At 41.7% G+C, this 19975-nt stretch overlaps 1 protein-coding gene across 1 annotated transcript in view; it reads left to right on the forward strand.

Moving 5' to 3' along the window:
* Nucleotides 1-1561: 1561 nt before the first annotated feature.
* Nucleotides 1562-19975, forward strand: part of CYP19A1 (cytochrome P450 family 19 subfamily A member 1) — a 40845-nt gene continuing 22431 nt past the window's right edge. The window contains exons 1-2 of the mRNA XM_060618531.2: nt 1562-3808; nt 9786-9936. Coding sequence (XP_060474514.1) covers nt 3664-3808; nt 9786-9936 — 296 coding nt within the window. The 5' untranslated portion in view covers nt 1562-3663. The remainder of the gene's footprint in view (nt 3809-9785; nt 9937-19975) is intronic.

Below are 19975 nucleotides of genomic sequence, written 5' to 3' on the forward strand. Positions count from 1 at the left end.
AAGGAAGGATGGACAAGGTGTACTGAAGATGGAGAGAGGAAGGGCAGGCTTGGCACCTGGCCTCAGGCCCAGGGAGGCTGGGTACTCTGAACAGGTCATCCCCATGCTGCAAGGTAGGGTTTGGTAGGGTCTGACCAGGCCAGGGGGGCACTCCTGCAAGGCTAGGGCCTGTTTCCCCACCATGCAGAGGGTCAAGGCTGTACCAGGACATCGGGAGCCCTTTCTGGCACTGCAGGGCCCAGAGTGTGTCCTGAACCCAAGGCACCAGGACACTCAGGCTCTGCTGTGTTCCCAGCAGACTTTGCCCTGGCTCAGACTGGGGACTCTTGGTGTAGGACTGGTATTTCCTTATCCTGAGGTTGTGGGGCAGTAAGTGAAGGTATTAGGATACCTGTGGCTCCACACAGAAAAGGAACACAGGCCTGGTTCATCAGGATGCCAAAGCCCCTGCTGGGTGCCGGGCCCAGTGTGGGATGCCCCAATGAATGAAGTGTAAAGACCACTCAGCAAACAAATGCCTGGAGATCCAGGCATTTGAGATGGCATTTGAAGGAACATGGCACTTGAGGGCCGTGTGTGTGTGTGTGTGTGTGTGTGTGTGTGTGTGTGTGTGTGTATGTTTGGGGGTGTGTGTGAAGGTATTCCTGGCACAGAGGACATACCAGGAATCCCTATGGAGTTCTAGGATCTTCCTACCTTCCTTTACCACCACTCAAAGTCTTCTGTTCAACTAACCTGTCTGTGTGGCCCATTAGAATGTTCTACTGAGCAGGAAAACCAACATGCAAGGAGGAAAGAATTTGAAAGGACCTTTCCAGCTGTGGTATTCGGAGGTCTGAAAAGCTTACTCCTTTAAAGTAAGTCAGTCTGAATAGCTTAGAAATGAACATAGATAGTTTAGGATTGAAAAGTCCCTGATTGTAGAGACCAAATAAATCCCACAATAAGGCATCAAAACGGCATGATTAAGAATATGGGCTCTGCATTGGGTGTTGTATGTAAGTGATGAATCACTAGATTCTACACCTGAAACCAGTGTTACATTGCATGTTAACTAACTGGAATTCAAATAAACCTTGAAAAAAAATAAAGCATGGGCTCTGGAGAGAGACCACATGGGTTCTAATCCCAGCTCTGTAACAAACAACCTGGGTGCCCTATTTATTACACCTCAGTTTCCTCATCTGCAAAATGGGGATTGTCTTAATTAGCTTAGGGTTGCTGTGAACGTAAATGGCTTACTATTGGTAAAGAGTTGGAACAATGTCTGACACATAGTAAATGCTTTGTAAGCACTAAAAAAAATCTCATATTCTTTGAGGCATCTTTAGGACATACTTTTGGGAAAGATGAGCAATGAGGCTTCTTAGCCGTATTAACCATTTAGACATACAGTCTTTGCTTTACACGGTAGTGCAAGACCATAAAAATGACCATGCAAAGTGAAACTGTCAAGCAACCCTAAAAATCAAGAGAAAAAATACAAGTATTCCATGGCTTTTAAAATTTTTGTTGAAACATTAAAAACTCTCTTTCTATAGGTTTTAAGCATATATGGAAATGAAAAAAATAGTAAGACAAAAATTATAATATACCATAATTTAAACATTAGAAACACTGCAATTTTTAAAAGTGTTTTCTTTGTAAAAACAAAACAAAACAAAAAACTTGAGAGTATTTGAACATTTCTTGCTGCCTTCTCTTTGTATAACTTATGTGGTAGGAGCATCTTTTCCACGCCTTCATGAACTGTCATACTCTTTTATACATTTGCATCAGCTTCCAACATTGTACCCTTTGTGATTTCAATGTTATGAAGTAGCTCTTGAAGGTTTTTTTACTACATTTTTTTTTCCTGAGAGTTCCTTTAATGTAAAATTTTCTGCCAGGATCACTTCCTCTGGGATATCTTCCTTCTTTTTGTCTCAATCACTTTCTTCACTTATGCTTTTAACATTGGTTTCAGGTTTCATCATTAAAAACGGAAACTTTGAAGGTCCTGGCTGTCATAAAGTCACAGGGAGCTTACTCAAAATGATATAAAATTCCACTTAGGAAATTAAATACCTAAAAATTCAACCTCTTCAGAGCAGCTACTTATTAACAAAGGAACCAGATGATGACACATTGCTGACTTTTCAGACTCAGCTTATATATATTTTAAAACAAACAAACAAACTGCCCAACACATGTGCAAGCATTTTCAGTGCCTTGCACTTAACTGTTGATAATTATTTAAATGGTGGAATAGAATGAATCAACAGTATGAATCAAGCAAGTGAATGAATTCAACTATATTATGAAATGTATGTAATTGTCAGAAATGAGTTTTTAACTGGATATTTAAGATATCATATAGATCAGAGGAGAAATGTAATTACATACTCTTTAAGAATCTGATGAAAGTTCTTTCCCCCTAAAAGTTCAGGTGAGCAGATACAACATGTTATGCAGCATGTCAGGAAGTTCACAGAGCACCTGAAATCCAATTAGAAGCCCTGGTTACAAATCTAGAACTATTATTACTGGATAAGATCCTGCCAAAATCTGTTTCAGAGCCATTATAAGTCCTGCAAACTAAGGTCACTTTCCAAGGAAGGGTAATCCTTGGAGAAGTCATCTGGTACCAGGAGTGCATTGAATGGTCGCTCTTGCTGGCTATACAAGTTTATTCAATCTAGGTCTCTTCAACAAACCTCCATCCCTGAAACTTTCCTCTGAGAGTACTGGTATTAGAAAACCTTACTGAAAAGACAGACTCAACATTACATTGTTGAGAATCATGACAGAACCAGCAAATCAAACTAAAAACTCTCTTGCATAGGATGTTAGCTGCTGTGGGCAAAACATAAGAGGCCACAGCCTACTGTGGATGGGATTTTATTCTTTCTGTCCTTTCTTTCCTTCCTCCTTCCCCATTCCTTCTCTTTATTCTTCTTCTCCCATTCTTTTTTCCTGCTAATGCTGACATTGCCCCCCATGGGCACTGCTTTATCCAGGCCATAGTGCAAGAGATTTTAGCCTTATTAACGTCAATAGAAAAAGATTATCCTGAGTGAGTCACGCTGAATTCACTGAACAACCTAATAAGAAGCTCTGAGGATGCCTCAACAATCTCCAAGAAATTCATTCTTGCTGGAGAAGCTTACTCTTTGGGGGAAGTAATTTTGATCAAGGGAGTTGGGGATTACTTTTTTAAAAAATTGATTTGGCTTCAAAAGAAACAGATTGCCTAAACAATATCTGCTGATGAAGTCACAGAATGACTCCACCTCTGGAATGAGCTTCATTTTCTTGTATTTTGGTTAGAAATTTGACTCTCAATTGGGAATTCAGCCACTCTACCCACTCAAGGGCAAGATGATAAGGTTCTATCAGACCAAGCGTCTAAACGAACCTGAGACTCTACCAAGGTCAGAAATGCTGCACTTCAAGCCAAAAGATCTCTCTTCAGCTTGCTTGTTTTGACTTGTAACCACAACTTTGTCTTGTCTAGGTGTCCAATCACATTATAAAACAAAATGCTTGATTTCTATAGTACAGCATCCTTTGAACCAACAGGAGTCCTAGATATTCTTCTTCTTCTTTTTTTTTTTTTTTTTTTTTTCTGCTCTGATTTACATAGGGCTTTAAATTGTTTTTCCTGAGCTCAAGAAACAAAAGATGGTTTTGGAAATGCTGAACCCAATGCATTACAACATCACCAGCATGATGCCCGAAGTCATGCCTGTGGCCACCATGCCAATCCTGCTGCTCACTGGCTTTCTTCTTTTGGTTTGGAATTATGAGGACACATCTTCAATACCAGGTAAGTCAGTCATTTAGTTCTGTAACTAAGGAGACTATGTACTTGGTCTTTTGGTCCATGAGGGTAAAGAAACTTTTGCAAAAGGACAAAGAGCAAACCCAGGGAGATGGCTGAAGCCCATGGCAATGTTAGCAAATAAAAACTCAGGTGAAAAATTTTATTCCAATTAGCTGCACATTTCAAATGAAAGAATTTCAAAAATATCTCAGATGATCCCTTCCATTTTGCACTTTGCTTTGGTAAAGTAGACCTGGCACAAGTATCCTCTAAGTTTGAGATGAAGTGAAGCAAAGTAAGCCAGGTATTTTTTTTATTATTCAAATTCATTCTAATTTTGCTCTGAAGGTAAAAAATGTCTCTGGAATGCCTCCTCTTTTTTTTTTTTTAATTTTATTCTTAAGCAATCTCTACACCCAGTGGGGGGCTCAAACTCACAACCCTGAGATCAAGAATTGCATGCTTCACTGACTGAGCCAGCCAGGTGCCCCTGGAATGCTTTCTATACTCCTCTTCTTCTGCCTCCCATTATGCCTCATCCATGTGCTCTGCCCTCTTCCTTTCTTGAACTTATTCCCTCTCTTTATCCCACTCTTCATTTTCTCTTATTCTTGGGGATGAGTGTGATGGTGGTGCCACCATAAGGGCTGGCTGGGACCTGGACGGTGGAAGAAAAATGGGGGCCACTACGATTCCCTTGGAACATCATTCCCTGACAGAATCTTCAGCAAGGTCTATGGATTAATCAAAAGTAGAGTATAATGTAATTATCCAGATAATTCCAGTAGAAACTCCCACCACTCCACACTATCAGATTAATTCAGGAATATCAGAAATACCCGACTATTATTCAGTTTTCAGTGAAAATTCTTCATGGCAGACATCCATTCCCAGTCCCATGAGATATCTGATAAGGATATGAAAAGCATAGTCATTACACACTTCCAAGTGTGGTGGGCTTCATTATAGCATGATTTAGGGTAGGAGTATGAAGCTGGTGCAAAGTGCCTCATATCTGGATGCTTCAAATTTTTCCAGAGAACTGTCTGTCTGACTCAGACTGATATTTTAGGTTACTTTAATGTCTAATTAAATAGAGCACTCAGTTAATGTTGTTCTCTACTGCCTGAGGGGTCTGAGGGAAGACTCTCCCATGGTCTTTAACCTGAACTCCTTTCCCCACACTGCCCCTTCCTCACTGGACTTCTTCCACAGTAGGGTCCTGGGTCAGGATCCATGAATGGAGGGTGAGGTGGAGAGTATTTTTAACAAGTTCCCCCAGATGTTTATGTTGCAAGTGTTGGAAGAAGTCCCTTGGACCTTTGAAGAAGGAGGTCAGCCTTTGGGGGGCAAGCATAAGAACTGGCATCCCTGAAGCTCTGGGCCAGGAGCCTAGGTGGCAGCTCACTCTGTCCACCACTCCTGGCCTGGGGACAGACATCATACACTGATAGTTAGATCGCATAGTACTATGGTTCTCAGCCACATCTGAGGCAGGATCCCCATGTGGATATTTAAGAAAAAAATCTTCCCAGGTGATTTTTCACGAGCAATCGGGATTGAGAGCCATGGTTATGACTCCGAACCCTTTCATTTGACAGAAGGGGAAACTGAGCCCCAGAGAAATGAACTGCCTTGCCCAAGCAAACCATCATGACAAGTATAAGAAACAATAGAGTTCAAACTCCTTGTTTTACAGGTGAGGGGTTAAAACCCAGAGAAAGGAAATGATTTGTCAGCATCTCGGCTTGAAAGAAAGTGGGAGGTGGGATGGGTGGCAGGGAGGCAACCAAGAATTCCTGAATCCCAGGTTGATGATCATTTTGCTAGCCAGGGACCTTGTGGTCCCATGCTCTCCCTTTGAAAATGTGGGCTCTGGTGGCACAGACTAAGGTCCCTGGTTCCTGGCTGGGGGAGGAAAGGGGAGACAATTGGCTTTGTCAGGGTGGTTCTTCCCAACCAGTACTTCTGAACTCCTTTTGTCAGTTTCCTTGAATCACTGGTTCTCTGCGCTCTTAGTTTTACAGGTTTGGGAGAAGCTCAGGGTCAGGGAAAGCCAAAGGGAATGAAGAAGGTAAAATGATTTAAAAGCCCTCAAGTCAGGAATGCCTACGTGGCTCAGTCCATTGTGTCTGACATGATGCCAGCGTTGTGGCATTGAGCCCCACATCAGGCTCCCCACTGAGTGTGGAGCCTGCTTGATTCTTTCTCTCTCCCTCTGCCCCTTTCCCTCTGCCCCTCTGTTCCTCTTCCCCTCTTGCCCCTGCCCCACACACAAGCCCTTAAGTCAGTTACAATTTACAAAGGAGTGTCATATTCATTTTCTCCTGTGCTCCTCACAGCATTGTGGTGAGGTAGGTGTGTTTATGCCCATTTTGCAGATGAAAAAACTGAGATTAGAGGGTAGATGGTACACAGCTAGTAAGTGATGAAAATAAGACTCAGAGCTAAGTTCCTTGATCCACGTTCCCTGAGAGGCCCTGCTGTGTTCAGAGCCAGGACTATGCACCAACAGGCAGGTGACTTAGTACTGCGAGAGCTATGGGAGTCTGGGGAGGACAGAGTCATTCCTACCTGGGGGTTTTGTTAAGTGTCAGTTCTGGGAAACTGCCCCAAGTTCACCAATCTCTGCCCAGGACCCACAGTTACCTGGCCCCTGGCAGCTCTCCTTTCCCCGCGGGCACATAGCCATCCCCAACCTTGCACATGGTTTCTCTCGCATAGAGCCTCTCTCTAACTTAGGAACCACATCCCCGGAGGCGGCACTGCAAAAAGGACGTGGCCACACATTCCCCTAACTCCCACTAAAAAACAACTTCACAGAAAGGTAAAATAGCTATGTCATCACAGTCCAGGACAAGAAACAGGATGTTAGCAGCATCCCAGAAACTTCTCTTGTGCCTTTTCACTCATACCCCCTCTCTCATCCCCAGCAGTAAACATTCTTCTATTTTGTGACAACCACTTTCTTGCTTTTTCATGTTTTGCTACCTAATTTCATATCCCCAAACCATACAGATTAATTTTTGCCTGGTGTTAAATGTTTTAGCAATCAAGTCCGACATTACTTCTATATTGCTTCTTTTGCTCAATATTATGTTTGTAAGATTCATCCACATTGCAACATGCAGCTACAGTGCATATGGTATCCAGTCACACAAACATTTCATGGTTTAATTACTGATGCTACTGTTGGTGGATCTTTGGGTGTCTCCATTTTGGGGATATCGTGAACAGTGCTGCTATGAACATTCACGTGCACAAGTTTCTCTAGGGCATATACCCAGCATGGAATGCAACAGCTTCTTGATCAGGACAGTGGGTGAGAGATCCCAGCTGTTGGCTTCCCAGAGGCTGTTTCTGCACAAAAATGCAGTGCAGTATTTATTGCTCCTCTTTGGGCATGAAAGAGGCTCCCACAATTGCAGCATGCCTAGATACGCATTCTCAAATCTAAGAAGCAGAGAGCCGCTTAATGTGGATGCAACCAGAATATTTACCTAATATCCTACCAAAGTTTCTCCCCTCCTAAAGCATCCTTTTCTCAGCTGGAGCGTATAAGATATACGTATAAATGAAAGGCTCACATTGTGTTGTAATTATTTGGTATAGTACTTCCCCCCCCCACCCCGCCCACATACTCTCCTCTCCTTATCACAGCATCTCCTGTCCATAACCTGTAGCTAGTGTCTATACCTAGTAGGGTCTCAGTAAGTGTTTGTTGGATGAATTAAGCTGACATGTGATTAGTCAGCAGGGACCCCAAACTTGGATTCTTTTCTGGTTAGAACACCCAGGTTTTCAACCTAAGCAAAGTTCATCGAATCTCCCTTTTTTAGTGGATAGAGATCTGCACTGTCATATTTTAAACTTGAATGGTGGTTCCCCAATAGTAAGACCTTCTATATGGCGCCAAACTTTTAGATAAAAAGTAAAGAGTTCAGCCTTTCATTTGTATGCCTTTGGTTTTCATGGGCCTAGCATATTATGTAAGTAAATGTTTGTCAAATAAGGCTATTCCCAAATAGCCAGATGTTTGACCTCCTATGGACTAAATGTACATGATAAAGTGATATGTTTCCATTTTTATCAAAATGTAAATACAACCTAAAATACTCTAAATGAGGATCACGTTTAAAACTTCATCCTTCATATTATACACACATCTCTAAATAACTTTAAAAATTCACCCAGCAGGGGCTCCTGGATGGCTCAGTGGGTTAAGCATCCGACTTTGGCTCAGGTCATGATCTCATGGTTGGTGGGTTTGAGCCCCACATCAGGCTCTGTGCTGACAGCTCAGAGCCTGGAGCCTGCTTCAGATTCTGTGTCTCCCTCTCTCTCTGCCCCTCCCCTGCTTGTGCGCTCTCTCTCTCTCTCTCTCTCTCTCTCTCTCTCACACACACACAAATAAACATTTAAAAGAATTTTAAACAATTCACCCAGGAAACATTTATTAAACATCTACAATGTTTCAAGCTATAAATAGCCAGCAAAATAGTTTGTTATTATGCACAGCTTAATTGATTAGAGATCTGTATATCTGATGACATTCTAAGGAAATACATATTCACATTTGCTCATTTTAATCTTTTGAAGAATTTAATGAAATTATTTTAATATAAAGCCAATCATCTACTTATAATTCAGTGTTATTGGAACAATCATAAGATTAAGAAGAACCCTTTGAAAATGTTTTGGTTCTACATATAATGCCCAAGACCTTCACTTTAAAGAAAAAAAAAAAAGCTGACAGTCTTATTCCCATTAACCCAGGTATTGCAAAGTTATGGACTAAATCTTATTTGCCGAATTTGGGACTAAACATGCAATTTAGATGACTCAAGCAAAAGCTTAGATTATCTAGATTATTTACACAACTCTTGCCCCTGGAGTGAGAACATGCACCATACAGTTGTGCATGGCAGCTTCATATTTTACTGACAGAATGAAAGTAAAGGAGAAAGATTTAGAAAAGCTACTACTTCACAAAAACCATTCCGAAAAATTTCTGTCTAACATTTTACCACCACCAGTAAAATCAAGCTAGCAAGTTTGTTCTCTGGTCTAGGCAGCAGCAAATTCCCCAGTTTTTACTGGATTTATGTTCTTTACAGTTCTGCCATTGTCTACATAAGCAAGGACATGAGAAGTTACTGCTCTTGAGTAAAACCACATCACTGGACTCAAATTCTAATCTAGACATTGATCAGATTCATTACCTATGAGATTTAGCTCAGGATTCTTTTCTTAAACTGAGTCCTTTTTGAAGGTAAACAAAAAAGAAATGGATATTCTCTGTTTGAATATTATCTTTGCAGACCATGTCTGTCAGTTAAAAAGATTACACCAGGGGTGCCTGGGTGGCTCAGCTGGCTCAGCTGGTTAAGTGTCCGACTTTGGCTCAGGTCATGATCTCACAGTTCATGAGTCCAAGCCCCACATTGTCAGAGCAGAGCCTGCCTCAGATTCCCTGTCTCGCTCTTTCTCTGCCCCTCCCATGCTCGATCTCTCTCTCAAAAACAAATAAGCATTAAAAAAAATTACACCAAAACTACAAACTCATGTTAAGCCTCCCATTCTGTCAGCTAGGGATCCAAACCAAAAGTTTTCAGACAAAACTCGGCAGCCAAATAGACCTGTCAGCTTGTCACATGTCCTGACTTCCATGCTTGTAAATAGATGGACTGACTGACTTGTATTTGAAACTCACTGATACTGCTTAACATGGTGAGAAAATAGTAGACACATACCCTGGTTCATTCAGACTGAATTAAGATCAAATGGAACTAGCATGGTATAGGCACTGAACTACTGTTTTCACATGTTAAGCTTATTTGGGTTTTTAGTGATTCACAGATACACATCAGAAGATGTAAAAGAGCATTTAGATATTAAAGAACAAGAATAGCAGTAACATAAAGCAGTTGCTCTTTCTGGTGTTGCTAAAATTCTGAATGTGATCTTTTCCCTTTCCTAGGTCCTGGCTATTGCATGGGAATTGGGCCCCTCATTTCCCACTGCAGGTTCCTGTGGATGGGGATTGGCAGTGCCTGTAACTATTACAACAAGATGTATGGAGAATTCATGAGAGTCTGGATATGTGGAGAGGAAACACTCATTATTAGCAAGTAAGTCTGTTAAGAATCGGAGACATATTTTTAAAACTAAAGCTGCATTTTTTCCTATTAAGTAACAAGCAAACTTATTTTGATATCTTGATCCTTTGTTTCTAAGGGTATGTTTTTGATACTGAAATGGAGGTGGGCAATTCCCAGGTGAAAATCTATCACTATATACAAGTGAAATAATTGGGTTTTGCCTAATGCCAGAGGTACACAGATAAAGCACTCTGGAAAGGTGGGAAACTATTCAAAATTTCTCTACAGATGATTTGGGTTTGATAAAACATACTTTAGGGAGAGGCATTATCTTCTCTGCTTTCCTAAGATTTTGCTCTTCTCTCTATAAGTAAGCATTTAAAACAAAACAAAACACCTGAGAGAAAGAAATCAGTACCAATTTGCTAATGTGCTTCTAATAGTAGGCTACTGAGCACCTCTAGCAGGATAAAGAGTAGAAAAAAATGCTATTCATATGCTCTGATTCTATTTACGACTGTGTGCCAGTATCTCAGCTGAGTGATCTTAAAAAAATTCAGGAATATTGCCTATTTAAAAAAAATGGTTTGTTATATTCTCTGGATAAATTTAGCATTGAATTCATCCAGGGTTAACCAAATAGGCATCGACTATAGAGAACTAGCTTTGTGAAATACTAGTTTTCGTTTTCACTGATCATAGAACATGGAGAATTTCAAAGAAAGCATATATCACTAGACTTTCATCTATTATTACTAGATATTTAACAATGTTATATGCCAACACTATCTCATTAATGAGTTTTTAGATTCTCTGACAGGGCTTTACCCAGAACTAAGACCAACTAGGGTTTTACCGATGAATTAGAATTATTTGTCCAGATACACAGACTATTGCCCAGAGGTAAGTGAAGCATTTCTGGAAACCACATGGATTTTTTTCAAGCCAAGCTGATATACATCATTTCATAAATACCACGGTAATCTTTGAGCCCAATTCTTTGAAACAAATAACTGAAAGAAGGGAGTGGGGGACCAATAATTATCCTTAGATTTTACTTCTCTTGGGATACTGAGCTCTGGTCAGCCAAATTTAGGTGAATTTGATACATTCTCACTTAAAAAAATTTTTTTTAATGTTTATTTATTTTTGAGAGAGGGAGAGAGAGACAGAACATGAGCAGGGGAGGGGCAGATAGAGAGAGGGAGGCACAGAATCTGAGGCAGGTTCCAGGCTCCGAGCTGTCAGCATAGAGTCCAACATGAGGCTCGAACCCATGAACCGTGAGATATAACCTGAGCCAAAGTTGGACACTTAACTGACTGAGTCACCCAGGCACCCCGATATGTTCTCATTTTAAAAATCCAATACTTTGGGGCACCTGGGTGGCTTAGTCGGTTGGGCGTCGACTTCGGCTCAGGTCACGATCTCGCGGTCCGTGAGTTCGAGCCCCACGTCGGGCTCTGTGCTGACTGCTCAGAGCCTGGAGCCTGGAGCCTGTTTCAGATTCTGAGTCTCCCTCTCTCTCTGACCCTTCCCCGTTCATGCTCTGTCTCTCTCTGTCTCAAAAATAAATAAACGTTAAAAAAAAATTTTTTTTTAAATTACTATTTAAAAAATCCAATACTTTAATCACTTTGGCAACTGAATACAGTCTCAACATGTCCTGAGACTGATGGGGGCTTGCTTGGGACGTTGGCCCATTTGGCCCTGCTCTTGCATCCCTCAACATAGCCAGTTGCCTTCCAGCGCTATTTGGCAGACAAGTAAAGGGACCTGCAGGATACTTATCCAAAAGGATATCCATCTACAGCTCAGAATCTAGAGCAGTGGTCCTCACCCTGGCTGCACAGGGAGCTTATAAAAACCCCAAGGCCCAGGCCACACCCCAGCTTTCAGAATCTCTGGGGGTGGGACCCAGGCACCAGTAGTGTTCAGAGCTCCCAAGTCATTCCAGTGTGCTGCGGAGCCTAAGACAGGAGAGCAGGTAAGCTGCCTCCAGCACAAAGGGGTCTCTCCTTGGGGGTAAGGGAGCCAATAAGCAGGGCTGGAGTGCTTTTGTCTTAACATCTTACTCTTTAGTCTAGCTCAGGTGCTGAGCTAGTGTCAGATAAGAACCTGAGTGAAGAATGTGGCAAGGGCCCAGAGGACCAAAACAGAAATGGCTCTTAGATACTACATACTTGGCTCACCAGATACAGTCCTGGAAGCCCAAAGCCATTCCTGAAGTAGGATCCTTGTTACAGTGCAGTGTGGCATCTGACCACTCTGCTGTCTTCATGAGGAAAGTGACTTTAGCAACCCTGACCAACTCAGGTGCTGATTCATGCTCAAGATGCACACACAACCCATCCCGCCCCTCCCCCAGCTCTCCCACTTCTCTTCTCATCCTGTCCTAACCGCTTTTCACTGGTTGGAGTCTTTGTGTTCTCCTTAATTGCCTCGAGCGCTCAATTTTGTTGTTAAGGGCTGAGCTCCCTGCAGGAATAGGACATGTTTGTCCCCATCTCCTTCCCTCGCCTGCTCTTCAGGTCCCTTCCAGAACTACCCGTGCCTCTTGAAAATACCCCAATTGGACCTCAGAAAGATTTTTATTTTTATTTGAATAGTTTGCCAGGTTTTTTTCTTTTGAAAAGTTTGAGATCTCTAGTCATTACAGCTGACTAGAGATTATGGCCCAACTTTTCCTACCAGCATAGTCTTGAAGTGGTGGGGGCTGCAGAATTTCACAGCGGGGGTGGGGGGTGGGGGTCAGGTGGGGGGTGGGGGAGTCAGGCCTGAGTGCTTCCAGGATGTTGCCTGAACAACTCTGAACTCTGGGGGAAGGTTCATCTGGGCATCCGTAGAAAAAGCACTCACAATTCCCCAGGCAGGTAAGCTCTAAATTAATGAGGGTCTACAGATGTTGCCCATGATACTATATGTTGTGTGTATGTATCAATTTTTGTAATGAATACAAAAAAAAAAAAAAAGAATGTGGGTGGCATTAATAAAGGGGGTTAGTAATTAACATGCTAATTATGGTCATATAGTAATGAACATACTAATTAGGGTTGTATTTGTGTATCTGTTTTAATCATATGTAAATTTATAGGAAATTCATTAATTTATTCTTTTAACATGCATTTATTGAGAATTTACTATATACTAAGCACTGGATGATCCTAACTTATAATTATTATTGCCCCCCCATTCAATCATTAAATATTTATTGAGAACTTAACTATGTACACTGGGTATCATGAGCAAATCAGCCAAAAATTCCTACCATCATAGAGAAATATATTGTTGTATTGTTAATATACCAACAAGAAATGAGTGTATCAGTGGGGTGACCAACTGTCTTGGTATGCCTGGAACAAGGGGGTTTTCTAGGATGGGGGACTTTGAATGTTAAAACTGGGACAGTCCCAAGCAAACCAAGATAGTTGCTCACACTATCTTCAGGTAGATATGTGCTATATAGGAAACTAAATTAGGGGACAGCCAGTTGCAGGGATGGAAGTGCAATTATAAATAGGTGGTCGAGGCAGGCCTAATTCAGAAGACAGCATTTGAATAAAGACTTAAAGGAAGTGAGGGAAGGAGTCATGCAGAGAGGTAGAGGAAAACCATTCCAGACAGAAGGAACAGCAAATGCAAACCACTGCGGTGGAAGCCTGTCTGAAATGTTCAAGGAACAACAAGGACACCGGTGTGGCTAGTGGAAGAATAGTGGAGATGACACTAGAAAGGTATCAAGACAGTCAATAATACTGGGCCTTGCTGGCCATTGTAACAACTCTGAATTTTACCCTGCAATGAGATGGGAAGCCTTTGAAGAGTTTGAGCAGAAAAGTGACACATCTAACTCATTCATGTTTCAGCAGACTCCTGACTTCTTTACCCACATTCTACCCACATTCTTTGAGACTAGGTGTTAAAGGAACAAGGATGAATGCACAGAGGGCAGTTAGACAAGAGATGATGGTGTCTGGTCCGTGTGAGAGCAGTAGAGGTGGTAAGAAGTAAAATTCTAGGTATATTTTGAAGGCAAAGTCAATAAGGTGCTAAGAGATTGATGTTGGGTGTGAGAATTAAGGTGGTAGCATAGTGTTTTGCCTTGAATACCTAGAAGAATGAGGGTATCATTACCTCAGGTAGGTGGAGTAAGTTTGGGATGGGGAGAAATTGGGATTCCATTTGGGATATTTTGACTTGATATGTGCAGTGTACAGCTGAGTAGGGTGTTGTGAAGGAAGGTCTGAGTCTTTTGACCCTCCACCACAGTTAGAAACTAGAAAAGGAGGCTGAGAAGGACAGCCAGAGAAGGGAAAACCAGGATAGTATGGTGGTCTGAAAGCCACGTGATGAGGGTATATCAGGGAGGATGGAATTGTCAAACATGCCAGATAGCGCCAGGTTAATGGAAGAAGATTTGAGCAACATTTAGCAACATGGGTGACCTTGGCAATTTCAATGGAGTGGTGAGGGCAAAAGTCTCACTGTAGTATAGAATGAGGAGAGAGAATTAGAGGCTACAGGAGGAAGACAACTCTTCCAAGGAGTTTGTCATAAAGGCAGCAGAGAAATGGAACAAAGAAATATAAAGAGATATATAGTCCAAGGAGTTTTTGTTAAGATAGGAGAAATCACAACATGTGTGTTATGATGGCAATGATGGATTATAAAGCAAAATTGTTGATGGAAGAGAAAGGGGTGTGCTAGGTGAAATGTGAAAGGGGGTACAGGTGACAGGTGGAGTTGGCGTTGAATAGGGACATGAAAGTTCATCCACAGTAAGTTTGAGAAGTTTGAATATATGAGCACAGATCCTAGTAGTTGGAGCTTGCAGAGATTCTTGCTTCTTTTTCCTCAGTGAATACATACATACATACATACGTACCTAAGACTGGGGAAGTAGAATGTTTGAGGAGAGAGGAGGCAGGATTTAATAGTCATCTAGAACAGTAAGTGTGAATGGACTGGGGAAATGTAGTAGAATTGCCAGCCGCGCTAAGAACCCACTTGAATTTAACTGGGATTTGTCAGTGTGTGTGTGTGTGTGTGTGTGTGTGTGTGTGTGTGTGTGTGTGTGCGTGCGCGCGTGTGTGTACGTGTGCATGTGTGTGTGGTTTTTTTTTCCCAGCCACATTCAGCTCCCAGGAACAAGCACAGAGTAAGCTAAGAGTTGGATTTAGCCAGGGGTAAGGTTTTACCAGGGGTAAAAGATTTTACCAGGCAACTATGACAAAGTAAGGAGAGGGTCAAGGGAGTTGAGGATTCATGGAAGAGAGTGATTTTAATGATTGACAACAAAATGTTTTTTCCAACTTTCTATTAAGAAAATGTTTAAATGAATAGGGAAGTTGAAAGAACAGTCTTCCCATTCCTTGCCCCCATGACATTGACCTCTTGAAGAGACCAGGCCAACTGTCTTATAGAATGTGTTTCACATTTCTGAATTTCTCTCTTTACATTATGATGTCACTTAACATAGTCCTCTACTCCCTGTGTTTCTTATAAACTGAAAATTATGAATTTTTTTAGAGAGATAGAGTGTGAGCAGGAGAGGGAGGTGAGAGAAGAGAGAGAGAGAGAGAGAGAGAGAGAGAGAGAGACCCAAGAAAGCTCCACACCCAGCGTGGAGCCTTACACAGTGCTCAATCTCACAACCCTGGGATCATGATACGAGCCGAAATCAAAAGTTGGACCCTCAACCAAGTGAGCCACCTAGACACCCTAAACTGAAAATTATGTCTCAGTTTCATTCAGGTGAAACATTTTTGTAATAATACTTCCTTGGTAGGGCTAGGCACTTCATATTGCATCACATCAGGAGACAAGGAAAAGTTGTCCCACTATTAGGGATGCTAAATGTGATCACTTGGGTAGGGTAGTAACAGTCAGATCTCTCTATTATAAAGATTGTTTTCCTCTTGCAGTGACTCCAGTATTTAGCTGGGTATGTGAGGATATTAGAGGGGCAAAGGACAAGGGGAAGGTAATGGGATCAACAGAGACTAAGTCTCGGGCACAAAACAGGTCTATATGGGCAAGTGTTTTTAAATGTTTGGTACCAATTATTCCATTAATTTTCTCCTCCATATTTATTTCTAGTACTCATCACTCTTGAACCTGGCCACAGATGTGTGAGTCCTTTTTTTTTTGAAGGTTGTGTTTTTAAGTAATCTCTACACCCAACATGGGTCTTGAACTCACAACCCTGAGATCAAGAGTCGCATGTTCCACCGACTGAGCCATCCAGGATCCCCTATGTGAGTCCTTTAAATTCAGAACTGAAAAGTGGCTTCCTCTTCACTACCTAATAACTTATTTCCTGGCCACTTTTCATTTTGAATAGACAATAGGTTTGCCATCTTTGGTGCTGTCTTTTGACTTCAGTCATGTTTAAAGAAGAACAATGAAGGGGAATGGGAGAAACAGGCTTCCAATTATGGAACGAATAAATCACAAGGATGAAAGGTACAGTATAGGGAGTACAGTACTGGTATTGTAATAGCATTGTATGGTGACAGACGGTAGCTACACTGTGGTAAGCACAGCATAATGTATAAATGTGTTGAATCACTGTGTTGTACACCTAAAAACTAATGTAACACTGTATGTCAACTATACTCAAGGAAGGAAGGAAGGAAGGAAGGAAGGAAGGAAGGAAGGAAGGAAGGAAGGATAAATAATGACTCCAGGGGCGCCTTGGTGGCTCAGTCAGTTAAGTGACCGACTTTGGCTCAGGTCATGATCTTGCAGTACGTGAGTTCAAGCCCCGGATCGGACTCCATGCTGACAGCTCGGAGCCTGGAGCCTGCTTCAGATTCTGTGTCTCCCTCTCTCTCTCTGCCCCTCCCCTGCTCATGCTCTGTCTCTCTCTCAAAAATAAATAAACGTTAAAAAAAATAAAAAAGAAATAATGACCCCAGTTACCATGCAATTTACACTACCCTTCTGAGGGTAGTGTCCCTTCTGAGCTTGGGGACTCACCTGGTCTCTCTTCTTCAGTGTATCCCCCAGTCAATATAACATCTCCTTCAACTGGTGTTATAGGCTGGCCCACAAGGCTGGAGCATGGTCTCTACTATTTTCGTGACCACCCTGTGTGCTCTGGGCTGGAGTCCCTAGTTCTTCACCAAACTTTATTTCTTCACTTTCCCAATTTATTCTGGTTATATAAAGCCAACCTACTTTTGAAAAAAGGCCTTGTTTTAAATTGCTCACCGGCAGCCGGTCACTCTTCACTCTCACTGTGTATCACTTCTGTCTTGACAGCTTTGTCCCTTGCCAAGTTGGAGCCTCTGACTCGAAATAACTGAGATGTTGGCGCCCCCTACAGAACACATTTATTTTTAAACTTAGCTCTTTATTAAGTAATGCACATTTAGTTGGGTTTAAGTTTGGGGTTTCTTGTTTCTTTTTTAAAAATCGATTACTAATTTCTCAAAGTAAGTGGCCATGCTAATGTGGTTAAAGCAGTATATAACAGCTCTAGGGGTCAGAGCGGAAAGAATAGCGTTCTGCTTTACTTCTAGGCACTTAAAGTTCTTAGATACAAATTTGTGAATAAAGAATATACAAATTACTTACTTTCTGCTGTACTTACAGAATAAGGTAGGGGAAGGTGAGAGAAGCTAAAGTCCTAAAATCTATTAATAATCTTTTCAGCCCTCTCAAAGCATGACTTCTATATACAGGAAAAAATTTTAGCTGTTTGTCAGTCAAATTAATTCCCTGGAATACAAAGAGAAGCATCTGTATTTTTGTTTTTATTTTTGTTGTTTGGAAGAGAAATACTTGTCCAAAACTTGGGATCATTTGATGAATAATACCTGGAATTAAATCAAGAGAATATTTGACTTAATAGAGAGTGTTTTGATTTGAAAATAAGATGTTTTTCCTTGAAAGAAATAATCTAGTAGACAATTTATTCATATAATAATTATGTTTTAATTTCCTGACAATTCCATCATTTCAGGGCCTTTCTTTTAAAATTTAAATAGGACTATGGAACCATCACAAATGTGAGGGTTTGGCTAATACTTAGCCCACTACTCAGCCAGAGCACAGCGCCTTTGGCCCAATGTCTTCTTAGGAATGTGTTTTCACAGGCATTAATTGAACAACCTAATTAAGGCACACTCATCCTTCTAGGAGCCAAGTATCAACTTTAAGAAGGAGAAGCAAGTGGTAAGATGGTCACTGCAGCCCAGTGCACATACTATAATCACCACTCCCCATCTTTGAGGGTTATGTGCTCAGAAACACTGCAGAGGAGGAGAATTTGCAGCTGAGAAACAAAATTTCAGTGGAGAAGTGGGGAGGAAGAACCAAAGTTGCAATGAACACATGAAAACTTGTATAAATATTAAGTTCACCAAAAATAATAATGGCGTCTAAAGCACTGATGATATTTTACGTATCTTGAATTTGCACAATTGGGCACTATGCTGCTACTTTCTCTTCTCTCTTTCTCTCTCTCCCACACCAGAAAATGCCCAGGTTCTCCCCCCTTGGCAGTATCAGACAGATGTTTATAAATATATTTTGCTTTCTTGCAATAATATTCTCTTCCGATTCCTCTGCTCAAATGTTTAGTCCTAATTTTATGATCTCTGTCTCTGGACTCCTCTCTGGTCTCAGAGACATGGGGTATCTTATAATCCTTAAGTGAAAAAAACCCTGGGGGGTCTATTTCAACTTACCTAGCAGACCTGGGCAGTTTAGTTCCCAAGACCCAAAGTCAAGGATTATGTCACTTGAGCTCTACCCGTGATCCCCAGCAGAGCATACACAGGTAAGCTACATTGATACATGGCCTGGCTCCAGTATAGTAAACATGGCCGAAAGTCAGACTAATGACAGTGTACCCTGCCTCAGCTTTCTTCATTGCCTCCCATAGTTGCACCACAGAAAACCTCTACTCCTTCTCTGCTAACCACTTGGCCCCTCTTTTTAATTCCCAAACCCTGCTCCCCTTTTCTCCCTATCTCCAAGAAAAATGGCTATCAATTTGAGTATATTTAAGTGGAAAATTTTTGAAGTTGCTGAAAATATATATGGAGAGAAGTAAATCTGCTTATGCTGACAATTTACTAAGGGGAATTTGCATTTGGCCGTGTCGTCCACATATAAATACTGTGACCTAGGCCTTGTAATCTGAAGAGCCTGTTATCATGCCTCCTCACAGGAGTCTAGGTAATGTATGTACTTGGAACATGCTTTGTTAGCGTAGGGAGGTAGAGGACAATAAATGAGACTTTGGGGCTAAGCACAGCCTCTGTGGTCCTCTGTGTACTCTGTGTTCTTATTGTCCACTCAGCAGCACAGGGATGTCTGAGGGCCCTAGGCCTCAGAGGCGGTATGCTCCAGCCTTATGTATGGAAAGGCTGGGCTTTGGACGGAGGTGGCTGACATATGACCTCTCTTTCCTCACTCACTCAACCACAACCATGTACCCCTGTCAGTGAGAATTTCGGGGTCTAGCTGCCTGCACTCCCACCTCCTGCACTGTTTTGTCTGCCTCTTATCCTCACTGTACATACTTTCTTCCATATCCTTCAGATAATCTCATTTGATTTTTCCAAATGAGTGGTATTTGTGTCCGGTCTATGCCTACAATGTGATATTGGCATTTATGAAAATGCCACCACATGTCCTGCTTATTATCTTCTCTATTCTCCAACAAACACTATCCTGCCTGTCTTCATGTAATGCCCTTCTGCTCAGCATATGAAGGGTAGCCACCTAGCTTATGAGCACGTGCCATGTTGGAGTTCCAGTTTCTGACCCATGTGGTCCGCGGCCTCAGCTGTCACTCAGCCTTTGTCCAGCTAGCCTGTTTCCCTCTGGGCCCTGCATGAACCTCTTTTCCAGCCAAAGCCCCTTGCCATAGGAAGTGCAGTCACTTGTAGTGTTTCTTAATTTCTCTCTTGGCAGATGAAAAATGAATTTATTCCATCCACCCCACAATTCTTAACTTCATAAATTCCCAGCAGACTTCTTTTTCTGAGCACTGATCCAGGAGTCCTCTCCTCCCCAAATCTGCACTCTGTAGCATTCATCTCAGCTCTCTTTC

This window comes from Panthera onca, chromosome B3 (genome assembly GCF_046562875.1).
Source record: "Panthera onca isolate mPanOnc1 chromosome B3, mPanOnc1 haplotype 2, whole genome shotgun sequence".
NCBI lineage: Eukaryota > Metazoa > Chordata > Mammalia > Carnivora > Felidae > Panthera > Panthera onca.